Source organism: Malurus melanocephalus, unplaced genomic scaffold (genome assembly GCF_030028575.1).
Source record: "Malurus melanocephalus ecotype Western Australia unplaced genomic scaffold, MMel_1.1 scaffold_24, whole genome shotgun sequence".
NCBI classification, from domain to species: domain Eukaryota; kingdom Metazoa; phylum Chordata; class Aves; order Passeriformes; family Maluridae; genus Malurus; species Malurus melanocephalus.
In genome coordinates this window covers 1,191,525-1,205,011 of record NW_026623256.1, presented here as the reverse complement: position 1 = coordinate 1,205,011, position 13,487 = coordinate 1,191,525, and the positions used below count along the sequence as shown (strand labels likewise).

General features: G+C 49.4%; 1 protein-coding gene across 2 annotated transcripts in view; it reads right to left on the bottom strand.

Moving 5' to 3' along the window:
• Positions 1-2,982: 2,982 nt before the first annotated feature.
• The window catches only part of PLXNA1 (plexin A1), a 113,691-nt gene continuing 103,186 nt past the window's right edge, over positions 2,983-13,487 (bottom strand). The window contains exons 31-32 of one of the 2 annotated variants that reach the window (XM_057390264.1): positions 10,649-10,799; positions 2,983-7,287 (exon numbers count right to left, since the gene is read on the bottom strand). In XM_057390264.1, coding sequence (XP_057246247.1) covers positions 7,192-7,287; positions 10,649-10,799 — 247 coding nt within the window. In that variant the 3' untranslated portion in view covers positions 2,983-7,191. The remainder of the gene's footprint in view (positions 7,288-10,648; positions 10,800-13,487) is intronic. The other variant, XM_057390265.1, reaches the window with a different exon arrangement.

The following is a 13,487-nucleotide window of genomic DNA, read 5'->3' as shown; positions in this document are numbered from 1 at the left end:
GGTTTTAATTGATATTATAGTATATTATAGTATATTATAGTATATTATAGCATATTATAGCATATTATAGTATACTATAGTATATTATAGTTTTTTAATAGATACTTTAGTTTTTAGATATATATTTTCTGTTACTATACATAATTATCAATTTTATATATGCATTTAGATTACATACTATGTATTTTATATATGTATTTTATATATATATATGAAATGTGTGAGAAATAAAGCTTCCCTCCCATGGGAATTTCTCCTCCCATGGAAAGTGGCTGTTTGAGGACCTCTGTGATCCCCTGAAGATGTGGCAGATCCCTTTCCTGCAGGATTACAGAGCTCAGGGGGCAGTGAGGGACAGCCCAATTAGTCCATCTGCTCTCCTCATTTTTGGGTTTCTGGGCCATGGGACAGCAGCACAAGGACCAGGACTGTCCAGGGTGATGGTGCAGAAGAGGGAGGGAAGGTGCAGGTGGTCAGGGCTGGAATTTGGGATGGTGGCCAAGGGAGAGGTTCCTGCTGACCTTTAGGCTAAATCTGAAGAAGATGATGRATTYAAAGYCATATTTAGTGACTCTGGGTCTCTRAGCGCACCAGTGGTGACACCAGAAGCAAACACACACTGGGGGACATCGGTGACAGGTCAAAGCGGTGCTAAACCCCCAAACCAAGCCCTCATTTCTGTCTGGAGCAAAGCCCATGAGGGGCAGGAGGAGCTTTACTGGTGGCTGGCACTTACACCAGCAGCACGCGGCTGTCCCTGATGTGCCTAGGGCCAGCAGTGTGACACAGCCCTGTGCTGCAGATAGAGGTTTTTCTACAAAGAGCTCAGGATGAGACCTTCAGACCCCCATAGGTGCCCTGGGATGTGCCACTGCCCTRGAGCTCAGATGAGATGATGGCAAGRGGCTCCCAAGACCCCCAGGTCAGCCAGGRAGGCCACAGGGAGGGCTGTTCACCCTCCCAACCCCGGCCAGCTCCAGACACACAGATCTGCTGGATTATCATCSTCTCGGGTGGCAGTGGGGTGTGCTATTGCTGGAAGGTTCACATTTTATCATTTAATCAAATAAAGTGCATTTGTGGATTACACAATCATTTGCAGGCCTTGATAATCTTTTTCTGCTTAGCTCTGCACTAGGACTGAGGAGGCAAACAAAGACATTTGTAGCTGTCGTTGGAGGCCCTGGCTTCCTGCCAGAAGCTCTTACTCCTTGGGAAAACTGGTGCAATTTGTATTGAAGAACATCCTGGCGATGGTGAAATATTATTTATTCATTTATTTATTTGGTCAAACAAGAGGTTTTTAAGTTTTCATCCTCTGCTAAAACAGTAGAAAAAATTTAAATAAAAATCATTCTAGCAAAGGGCTCTGAGAAAGCACCAAGGTCCAGCAAGATCTCTTCATGGAGTGATCCTCAACCCTATGCCTTGAAAAAAGCAATGAAAGCCCTGCTATATGTTGTACTGACAACTTATTTAAATACAGTTTCTATACCCACCACAGTGCTCACCTGTTTGATGCTCAGCTGCACCTGCTCCCATGTGTTTGCAGCATAAAATTGAGGAGGATGAGGGTCTTTCTCCCTTTGCCCTCAATTAAACTCTCCCAGAAACCTGACCAAAATCCAGTTCAAATGTGATTTTCTCAAGCATTTGAAAGGTTAGTAAAAGAAAACTTCATTTTTTTTAAGATAGAAAAAAACAGATCCAAACAATCTTTGTTTTAATGATACTATGGCAAAAATAGTGGATGTTTAATACCTGCTGATGATGTTTTTGCTGGAAAGTAGGAAAACTGCAAGGGAAAACAAGAAAAACATCCAGTTTATACACTCACTAAATGCAGAGAAAATATGTATTCAGCACCTGCAGTACAATCAACCCTGCGAGTCCAATCCCTCAGAAGACTGGCCCTGGGGCAGAAAGAGGSTGAAGAAATAACAAGAAACAAAAAAGCAGCTTAATTCGTGTGATTTTGGTCTGTGTGCTGGGAGGAGTCCTGGTCCTGACCCCACACTCCAGGGATTCACCCCCAAACTCACCCTCTCCTCTCYTGGAATGTCTCCCCACGCCTGCCACAGCCACCCAACATCGCTGAGGAAGGTCCCCACTGTGAGGAGGGTGCTCAGGTGACCTGGGCTTCCCCTCCTGGTGCTTTGCTTTGAGACCCTGCAGGGACCACAGTGTAGTTTGGAGGCACCCAGAGTTACAGGATGACACAGCTTTGAACACAAGGATCAGGAGCTGGGAAAGATCAGGAACTGGGAAGGATCAGGAGCTGGGAAAGATCAGGAACTGGGAAGGATCAGGAGCTGGGAAAGATCAGGAACTGGGAAGGATCAGGAACTGGGAAGGATCAGGAGCTGGGAAAGATCAGGAACTGGGAAGGATCAGGAGCTGGGAAAGATCAGGAACTGGGAAGGATCAGGAGCTGGAAAAGAAGATGCCCTGCAGCATGCAGAGCCTGCAGAGATACAACTGCAGCATCACCTCACCACTGTGTCCTTCCTCCCAAGCACTTGTGCTGTCACCCCGTTACGTCCCTGTGGAGGAAGGGCCAGGATGTCCAAGAGGCAGAAATGAGGCTGTTCCAGCCCTGGTCAGCTCCTGTGGATCCCAGGGAGTGGCAGAACAGCCAGGCAGGTATCTCCCTCTCTGTGCTTGCAGCATAGCAGGGGCAGCTCCTCTGTGTCTGATCAGCAGCCCTGAGCACTTTGAAAGGCRACGAGTGAAATCAAATGATTTAAAGCAATTTAACGGGAGCCACCCGGGAAAGGGGCTGATGGGGAGGTCCCCTTCAATCCCACATACACTGGCCACTCAAATTCCCCTGCAAGCACCTGGAGCTTCTTGAGGGGTGTAAAAAACCACAGCTCAGGACCCAAACACACACGCACATGCACCCAGTGCTGCTGCCCCACCCTGCTGCCTTTTTGCACCATGATCTCCTGGCACAGCCACAGACTTGCCCACTGTTCCCTGCTCCAGCACCCACATCACCCCCAAAAACACAGGCAAAACACCAGCTTTAGCAAAAATGTTTAATCTCTCCTTGATGCGTGTGTTTATTTACAAGTACTAAATCTGAAGAACATTAAAATAGGAAATAGCAGGATATTTACACGATCAAAGGGCGCTCGACCAGCCGCGCTGGCCTGTTGCTTCAAGTCTGAAACAATCACAGAAAGGGAATCAGGACTCCGGAGTTTGATTTTTTTTTCTTCCCCATTTAGTTTTCTAAAACTATCAGAATTCTCCGCCTCTYGCCGGGTCCGCCTTAGGTTTCCCCTGCCTGCTTAAAGGACAGCTTGTTGTGCGTTTTGGACAGGAGAGGGTGAGCCTGGGRGTGTCCCCACCCATCGCCTGCTCCCTGTCCCCAGGCTGGGGCCAGCTGTGGGGGTGACACGGGGCTCCTGCTGAGGGGGACACTTGCAGGCTGGACTGCAAGTGTCAAGTAGACATTTTTAACCCCAAACTGGAGAGAAAGGCAATGAGAGCAGGGAGGGACCCCCTTGCTTGCAGTGGTGGGGRATCAGAGCAGCAGAGCCCAGAAATRCAGGCTCACAGCAAGGGATGCTTCTCCATCTCACCCCWTTTTGGGGCATGGGCTTACCACCGGTAAGAGGAGCCCTGTGGATGCTTCCCAGCCTTTCCTCACCTTTCCCCGTGGCGAGGCAGGGTCTGACAGGGCCTGGGTGTCAGGGTGAGGGAGGGCGGGCAGCTGCCTGGCACGATTAAGGACGCTGGGCATCATGCGAAAGGCAAAGGTAGCACCAAGAAGCGCCAGAGGCTGCGGGCAGCACTGCAGTGCCCACCTCGCCGAGCACCACCCTCCCCGTCAGAGACAGCCAGGGGACCCCCGAGYGGTGGGGATGTGCTGRGGCATCCCAAAGCCCTGCAGGAGRAAGCCAACAGGAACCCRTCCCTAGGAGCACACCACRGGCAGTCAGCATCGCCAGSGGGCTGGAAGAGCCAGGACACAGCACAAGGGGAGCCYGGAAAGCAGAGCCACACCACAGCACTGCCAACCTGCCCAGCACGACCTCCCCAGGAGCCTCTGCTGCCCAAATCCACCTCAGAGCCACCATGGCCAAGAAGCTCACCCATCCCTGCAGCCTGGCTAAGGGAGCACCCAGGGCATCGCTGCTGGGAGAGCAGCAGGCTGAGCTCAGCAATTACCAGAGCTTCCAGCCCTCTTTGTCTAAAGGAACATTTTCAGGGAGATGCTCTTAGAAACACATCTCCACTCCCTCTCAAGCACCACAAAACCATGTGCTTGGCTCCCTCAACAGCAGGCAAAGCCCCCCAAGACACTCTTACCACTGCACCGGGCAGGACCCACAGCAATTCCTGGCCAGAGGCGTCAGAGCCATCGCTCCCCTTCCATCTCACCGCAGTGACCGCTGAAGCATTGCCGCCATCCTCCGGGCCATTTCCAGGACCTCCACCAGCACCACGCAGCCAGCAGCGCCACATGGAAGAAGTTTTGCACCAAAGGGAGCTGCAGGAACCCCTCCACCCCATCACAGCAGCAGTGAATTCTACAAAGGGACCCTCAGAGGGTTCTGTCCCACCAGAGCACCCAGGGAGATGCTGGCAGCCAGCGGTGGCCTTGGCACAGGGCACACAGCTGTCCTTTAAGGCTCTCCAAGTACCACATTTGMGATGTGAACCTCTAAAATCTTTCTTTTTGCTGTTTCTTTTTTTTTTCCTTTTGGACGAGAAAGTGGCAAATTAATTTCAAATTAAAAAAAATAGATAACAGGTCTAAACAAACCTCTAATATTCAATACTTGCAGTTTTTTTGTTTTATGGGTTTTTTTTCTTCTGTTTCTTAAAAAGATCAACTCAGACTAAAATCTAGCACAGTCATGCAACAGCCCACAGCTCTCAGAAATCCAGCGACAGCTCAGGGTTCGTAGGTTTGGGAAACAATTATAAATTCTTTTTCAAACATAGTTTTGCTGTTGTGGTTGGATTCTCTTGTCATCATTTTTTTTCTTTTTTTTTTTTTTTAATCAGCATCTTCTCTCCTTTCCCTCCTTATTAAAACAAAACAAAACCAAACAAAATTACAACATAATGAGAGATGTGCAGGCTTCAAATGATTGTTCTGCATGGTGAGAAAGGCTTGGAAGTTCCTTCCAGACCATTTGGTATCCTTTTTTAATTTTTTTTTTTTTTTTGCAGTTGTAGTTTGTTTTGTTTTAACTGGCTGTGTAAATTCATCTTATATTTATATTGGTTCGATTCTCCTTCAGTTAACTATACAGCACCCCACTGGGGCACGAGAATTAGATTGTAACCACATATATATATATACACACTTTTATTATTTTTTTTTAATTAAAAACTTCATTATTTCTCCCTCTCCCCCCCTTAACTTGCAATTTAAGGGAATGGACAGAAATCAGCTGGGCTTCTCTCCACTTGGATTTCGACAGCCATCCGCTCCTGGCAGAGTGTGGCCCCGTGTGCCGTGGCCTGGGCAGTAACAGGAGTTCTCAGTACAGAAAAGGAAAGGGTTTTGCTCATATTTTTTTGGAAGTTTTTGGTCACCTGCTGCCGYTCAGGGCAGCATTCAGCACCTTTTCATCTCTGGAAAGCACAAACCCACAARGAACTGACATTTCCAAGGGGGCAGCTGAGGGAGAGACCTCAGATCTCCGGCAATCCCCTGTCAGGGTGGAGGCAGCGGAGGGGAAATGGGGTGACAGCAAGGAGGGAAAGGGAGAGAAAGAAGGAAAAGACAGARAAGGAAAGGTCAGTCTTGGGTGGAAGGTCCTGCACACGTTTGGGCTCCCCAGGTGGAAGAGCAGGTGACAGCACCGTGGCATCCCAGTGCCTCCATGGGGATCCCAGCCAGGAGATGCAGAGGAGCTGCCTTCCCTTTCACCAGGGACTTGGGCACTTCCCCTGCACCACACAAAAACATGATGGGGAAAAATAAACATAAAGGGGCTTTGTTAAGGCTGCTCCAGTGCCAGAGAATCTGCCACAAAAAGCCAGTCTGGCTCTCCATAAACTCTCCTGACAGCCCCCAAGGCCCCACAGCCATCCTCCACCCCGCATCATCCCAGGACAGGCAGGAGCTGGCAGCACTGCCCACACCACCCCATCGCCTCCAAACCAGGAAAACAAAGAAATGCTCAACAAAACACCGACCATCCCTCAGCAAGCACCCAGGAAAATAAAAACCAGCCTTGGGATCGCCCTTCCTCTCTGATTGTGACCTCCAGAACCACTCAGCAGCATTAAAAGAACAGCATCTATCCAGCTAACAAAACTCCCAACTTTTTTTTTCTTTGATTTTTTTTTTTTGCACTAAACAACATTCAAATAAAACATGGCACAGGACGTATTTTAGAAATATCAAAGCTCAGGGATTTCTCCCTTTCCTGCCCACCCCTAAAGCTCCCACCCCAAATCTCCCCAGCATCAGTCCTTTAGCTTATCTCTTAAAACCGTTTTTGTTAGTTCATTGCAAAAAAATTTAGAGTATTTTCCCCTCCCATTTTTTGTTATAACTTTTTTCCTTTAAATTAAAAATTTTGTTTTGTCTCGTGTAAATTGTGCAAATATAGCAGTTAACACTAGTGGCAGAAGGCCAGAGAGAGAGAGAAAAGGGGGAAGAGACAGAAAAAGAGAGAGGAGGAGGAGGAGGAGAGGGGGTGGACAGCTGGGGGGAAGGAAGGGAGAGCAAGTCAAGTACAGTAAAAATAGGAGCCCACCCACCCTCCCTTCACCGAAGTAACAACAACATCCAAACGCCACCCTGGAAAGCCCCGCGGTCCCGACCCTCCTTCCCTGGGGCTCAGGGGCTCTGCCCAGCCAAGGGATGCCCAGCAGGTCCGTGGGGCAGGCAGCCCCTTCTCCTGCACCCAGCATCGCCTCTCTGCAAGGTCCCTGCTGCGTCCCGGCTGCATGGGGGTCTGTCTGTGGGTCAGGGAGTTCTGTCGCTGCCGCTGTCGGGATTTGTGGTTTTTTCCGCTAAAGCGCGAGGTTTCCGCGTTTGTCCGTGGGAAGCGTGCGGAGGCGCGGCGGCTCTGAGGGCCCGGCCGCTCCCAGCCCCAAAGTCTTGTGCCCGCGGCTGCCRCTGGCCGCTCCGTCCATCCTCCCTCTGTCCGTCCATCTGTCCGTCTGTCCGTCCTGCCGCCCCCGCTGCCGGACGCTGGCGCCGCCGCCGCCTTCTCAGCTGCTTAAGGCCATTGTGTCGATCGCCTGCTCCAGCTTGCTCCTCAGCCGCTGCCTCCGGGCCTGCTCGTCCTTCTCCAACGCAGCCAAAATCTGGGCAGGGAGGGAAGGAGAGATGGTGAGGAGCTGCCCAACTACCCAAAGGGGCTCCTTGCTGCCTGCTGGCTCTTTGATGGCATCAGGCCACGGGGATGTGACCCTGAGGGAAGTGYTCTTGTCCCCCAAAGGAAGATGCCGCTCTGAGCGGTGCCATCCATGAACTGAGCCTGCTGGGACCCCCRAGGGGCTGCACTAACACCARGGACCTGCCTGACATGAATGAGAARCTAATTTGCACATGGGGAAATGAAGAAAACAGTCAAACAGAGGGTGAACCCCAAATCCAAGCCAGCGACACCTTCCCACCATGTCTGTGACTCCAACAATCCTTAGGGAAGCGGGGGCTGTTTCAGAGACCACGATCAAACCATGAACTGGCTCCACAAGCACAAAAACTCCAAATCCACATGGCTTCAGCTGCCACCTGTGTTAAAACCTGTCTCATTCTCCCCATGGTGGACAGCTGGGGGGTACTGGGGTGTTGGGGACATCAGAGGGATGCATCAGCAAGGCCTGGCAGCCCTCAGTCCTGTTCAAGGGGTGCACCCAAAGACACCTGAAAATGACTTTCCTCCCTTGAAATCCTTTCTCTAAACAAGCTGCTGATCAGGATGACAGATTGCAGGGTGGAGGGACAGTCCCTTGCTCTGGGCTGGATGTGACCACATCCCCAGGGCTGAGGAAGGACTGGCAGCAGCAGGAAGGAAGGGGACAAGGCTCAGAGCAGGGAAAAGGGAGTAACAAAGTRTAAAACAATGGGGCAGCTGCCCTCCCAGCAGCCAGGAGTCTCGTCTCACTAACATCACGCCAGCAGAGCAGAAAAGCTGATTTAAAAAAACAAACCTGACAGAAATCTCATCTCCTCGGGTGAGCTAGTTGAGAGAGCAAATTTTTTGCAATTAAATATCAAGGCATCCGTCAAAGGGGACTTGATTAACCATTTCATTGGCTGCATAATTGGAAACAAACTGTTGTATAATTAATAGACTTACTAGGAGGCAGGCAAAGTCCATCAGGAGCCCTACAGGTAACTTCTTAATGGGGAATCAGCTCCCTTTGATTAAGAGCTGCTGCAGTGCCAGCGAGTTGTGGAGAGGCAGTGCTGAGGAGCGTCCACCACACTGCCACAACCAGCCTCTGGCCACCGACTGACTGGGTACCCCTCAGGCTTTTTGGGGCAGGACCAGGCTGGCCCCTGTCTCCYGGGGCAGTTAGAGATACCTGATGGGGAGTCTCTTCCCAAAAAAGAAGGGAAAGCTGCATCTGGGCACTGGTGTCAGCTCCCAAGGAGGGGAAAAATCACCAGCAAGAGCTGGACACATCTGATTTACCTCCCCTGGCAGCAACAACCCAGGGTGGCAGCTGGACTGGCAAGAGCTCATAGATTSTGCCACAAACCTGCTACTGGGGACACTCCCCCACATCCATCTCCACAGATGCTCTCAGCCCGATACTCTCAGCTACACACAGAGTAAAATACCTGTAGTGACATTCACAGAGAAATCAAAACCCCATGTGCCTGAAAGGTGCCTGAGCTGGAACCAAATGAGATCAGCCCAAGAAGGGGGAGAGGAGCCTATTCCCCCTGCCTGCCTCCTCTGCCTCTCCCAATSAGACAGCTGCATATCCTGGGTTGCTGAGGTGTCAACACATTCCCAAAATGCCCATGCATTTATTTACTCCTCTCTTATCTCAGCTTTATGGAAACAATGCAGTCAGAGGAAACCTGTGCTGAGCGTAGAGACCCAGGTTTGTCACCTGCTGTAAGGAGCCAGGACCACTGATTACCAAGATGCAAGTACCCAAATGAAAATTAATTATGATTTTCATTCACAGCCAATGACAGCATATTATTGCACTGAACAACAGGAAAAATTATTCTCTCCCATTTTGCATCAAAGAGGGTGCAATTGGGCTGCATATAATTGTGCTTAATGAATGAAAACAAACAAAGGGAACAGCTGCGATTTATTAATCCCATTACAAATAATAAAAGAAGTTCCTGAGAGCTGTGAACACACTTGTGATGCTCAGAGAGCAGGCAACAGCAAGACACTCAACAGATGTCAGGCTGCTTTAGCAGGCAAGAAGAGGACCTGTGGCCCTAAAGAGCAGCTCATTAACACCATGGGTTTATCTCACACAGTCCCCTCCATGCACTCATCCAGGGCTTGGAGGATTTATTTWAGGCTTTTGGTACTTTTAACCTGAGGGAAGCAAGCACTGAATGATGCCTGAGAGATGGCAGCTCAACCACAGCAAATCGAGATCCTCCAGATGTTCCACTGACACTCTCATGGGAGCCACAGAGCTGTGTACAAACTGTAAACCCCAAAAATCCCTTCATGGCCAGCCCATCACCCACAGCTGTGGGGCCCTCCTGAATGTGCCATCACTAAGGGTGACATAGAGGCCCCACCAGGTCATCAGTACATGGTCACACAGCATCTGCCCAAGCACCAGGAAAGCCAGGACCTCTTCCTCCCCCCTCTCCTATAAAGCACTGAGCTCCAAAGGATATTGGCCACTGTGATCCCAGTGCTGACTTTAAACCCAGGGGCCAGGTCTGCTACAACCTGCTCATGAACTCCTTAAATTCACACCTCAAAGAGGCACCGGAAGAAGCMTCTCAGGATTGCTGCATGGTACAGCAGGCACCCCATTTCCTCTCCTGGCTTTAAATGGGAAGATGTTCCAGCACTCTGTCACCTAAATAAACCACCATTCAAGTACAGTCATCAAACCCCTTTATTGGGACAATAAAACCTCTACTATCATGCTATGTGTATAGACCCATATTTTACTGTAGTTACATATTTTATTGCTTTAATAAGATGTTGGCTGTGGATTTGAGCAGAGCTTTGAGAAATTAATTTGTCGAAATGGTAACAGAGGAGTTCTTAACCATCCTTATGGATGTTCACAAAACAAGCACTGTAGAGGCCACGACATCCTTTAACACTCCTGGAGAGTGGAGCCAACCACCTCTACAATTCCACAGCATTGGTACCACCACGGTGCTGGATTGGTGGCAGTGAATAGTAGAGGAGAACAGAGATAATGCCAGCAACTCTGCAGCCTCATGGAGCTTGTGTGCCAAATGTGTAGGAAAAAAAGGTGTTTCCTACATTACTCACTGCAGAAAATATGAGGAATGAGCACTGCCTACTCCAGCTCCTGGCTTCACGCCTCCCMAACCTTTCCTTCTCCACCAGCCCAAGCACAAACATGGAATATTTTACAATTCCACATTTCATGGTGTGTTTTTCTATAGGAAAAAGCAGGGGACTGCAGAAACAGGGACAAAAAGACTCAAGTGGCAGCTCAGGCCTGATTCTGCCTCACSACATCTTACCTCATCCTTGTACTTGGTGATGTAGGAGTAGATCTCGTGCAGGGCGCTCATGCTGTTGAACTGGCTGAGGTGTAACCGCGATTGCTCCGCCAGGTACGCGCTCATGTCCTGGTCACTGAYCGCTGGCATTTTCGCTATATCTGCATAATATCTGCCAGGAGGAACAGAGCARTGGGTCAGAAATGGGGACAGGCAGGAGGGGAAGGGTCCCCACCAMGATGCTCACAGAGAACAGCCACTGGAAAGGCAAGTGAAGAGCACCCTGCCTCCGAGCAGTGACGTGATCACCCGTCATAACGGAACATGGTCCCAATGGAACAGCACCCAGCTCAGTCCAGGTCTGCTCACCATGCTGGGAAGCCAAGAGATGCTGCACTGAGGGATTTCCCACCCTCTCCTAAAGTACACCTTTTTTGTCCTTCCCATTCCATTGGCATATTTTGCCACCAAATCACACACTCCAAGACTGCAGCAACACATAAGGCTTTGTGACTACTCTCATAAGGTCACCATGTCTTTAAAGCCAAAAATGCCCCTTTGCATTCAATTAAATATTGGGGCACAAACACAAGACAAGGTGACACCCTGCCCCTGCAGCCATACACATGCTGTGGCAATGGAAAAAAGGAATATMCAACAGGACGTTGTTCATCACAACCCTGAGAGGACAAAGCAGCAGCATCCCACTGCAGGAGGGTTACATCAAGCAGACACATGAGTGGATTGGCTGCTGAGGACTTTTTGGAAACCAGGGTTGTGTCCACARGACTCATTTAAAAAGAAACCCTGCCCACAGCAAATGAGCCTTGGCTGCTCCCAGGGAGCAATATTGCCAGCATTACCACCTGGAAATACAGAGTGCCAGTCCTCTCAGGTTTGCTCTGCTCCTCATGACTCCTCACTCAGTGAAGTTTCTGGTACAGTGATTAGCATCATTAGTGTCATCAGCTGAACGCTGAGATGGAACACTGCTGAACCACTCGGATAAGAGCAGATGGCAGCAAGACCACTTGAGGAGATGAATATGAGGATCCACTCCACCCCACAGCACTGAACTCAGCTAGTGATAAACTACTTGGGCAGTTCTTACAAAGAGGCTCATTCACACCCAGAAAATTATGCGAGAGAATTCCTGGATGCTGCCAGGAGAACAGTGGTCTGAGGCAAGGACCTCTGACTAAACTAGGCATCTCCTGTATCCCTAGAGAGATCAACCCAGAGTGACATCTCCTAAAGCAGCAGTTTCATGTTCCAGGTATTATCATGACCCACAGAATGGGGGAAAAAACCATCACTTTTCAATACAAGTGTACCTGGCTCACATGGATCAAGATTCCAGTCACACCAACCATTTTCATATGATACCTAACATGCCAGCAGCAGTCTCCTTGGGGTTTCCCAACTTCCCCACTTCCTAAGCCCTTCCCTGTGCTATTCCTGCCCCAGACTGGCAGAATGCCCTTTTTTCAGCTGGTGCCTGAGCCACAGCAGCAGACAGACCTGCTGTTGGGACTGGCAGTCCCACTCAGCCACCCCCGCACCACTCCCACCCCTCCTMTGCAAAGCTCTGTGACTATAACTGTGCCAAAGCCAGAAATGCTGATTATGTCATAAATCCCTGCAGTAGAGGAACAGTAGTAGACACAGTCACCCCTGCACAGGACATTTGTGCCCCCTGCTCAGCTGCCTCTGGGACCATATCGGAGGTAAGCGATGGCAGGAACATCTGTCACCACTGAGATCTCCCACCTCTTCCCCAGGGACACAGAATGTCTAGACCAATGTTTAACTCTGAAATGGTTTTATACCTTTTTTCCTCCAGGCACACATACAAAGCTGATTATTTTTGTCATAGAGATGGCAAGGTCAGAGAAATTCACCTTATGAAGCTTGTGATGTTCCTACGGGATCCCCCTCCAAAGTCCCATCCAGCCCCAYGCAAAGAACTTCCTCCCATTACAATGCAGCTCATCACTCATCTCAGGCATCATATTYCAGGGGCACCTTTTCTTCTGATCCAAGCCCTATCTTCCTTGAAGGAAAATGCTTGTCTTTGTACTTGCCTGCGAAATACCACGCATGCCAATGGTGCAACAAAAGTAACTATGTGCAAGTGAGTACCCAAGGATGATTCAGGCTGCAGAACTCCATCCCTACCAACTAGAGAATAAGACATTTACTGTTGTCTGGAYATCCTTCATTTGGTTCATTCTGAATTTGGTCAAGATGGTGAAAGAGAACCCTTGGTTAAGAAAAAGCATCATCTTTAGCCCGGGATGTCACCACAAAGGAAAAGTCGCATCAGCAACCTGAAATCTGCCATTTTTTAACTTTTATGAAGTTCCACTTCACAAGACGGCAACATTTTAACCGCAGCTCTCTTTGGAGGGCTTTGGAGGACATCTCCTAGGTTTCTCTCCCAAAAGGATAAAGCTAAACACAGCATTATGCCTGAGTGCATCAATTTGCAATCAGTTTCATTCAAACCCTGAACCTTAACACTACATTAATTCAGCAGGACAGAGGGACGTCTCTCCTCAGCTAACAGGGAAGGTGGTGGGTGTTGGAAGGAGTCAGGGGACCTGCTCCCCTCCCTGCTCCTCAGCACAGAGAMAGCACTGCCTCAGAGCATGTACTCTCATCAGGATCCCAGGTGACATGTACTGAAGGATGAGAGATGGGAAATGATAATTTTCAAGCATTTCAGCAAAACCCGCATGCATTGTTGCAGTACAAAAGAGGCACTTCTCTAGTCCAAGGCYGAATTCTCACTGCTCTTCAAAAGCAATCAAGGGAGGTGTTAGTAAATCCCTGTTACAGTCCAAGTTTTCACAACAGA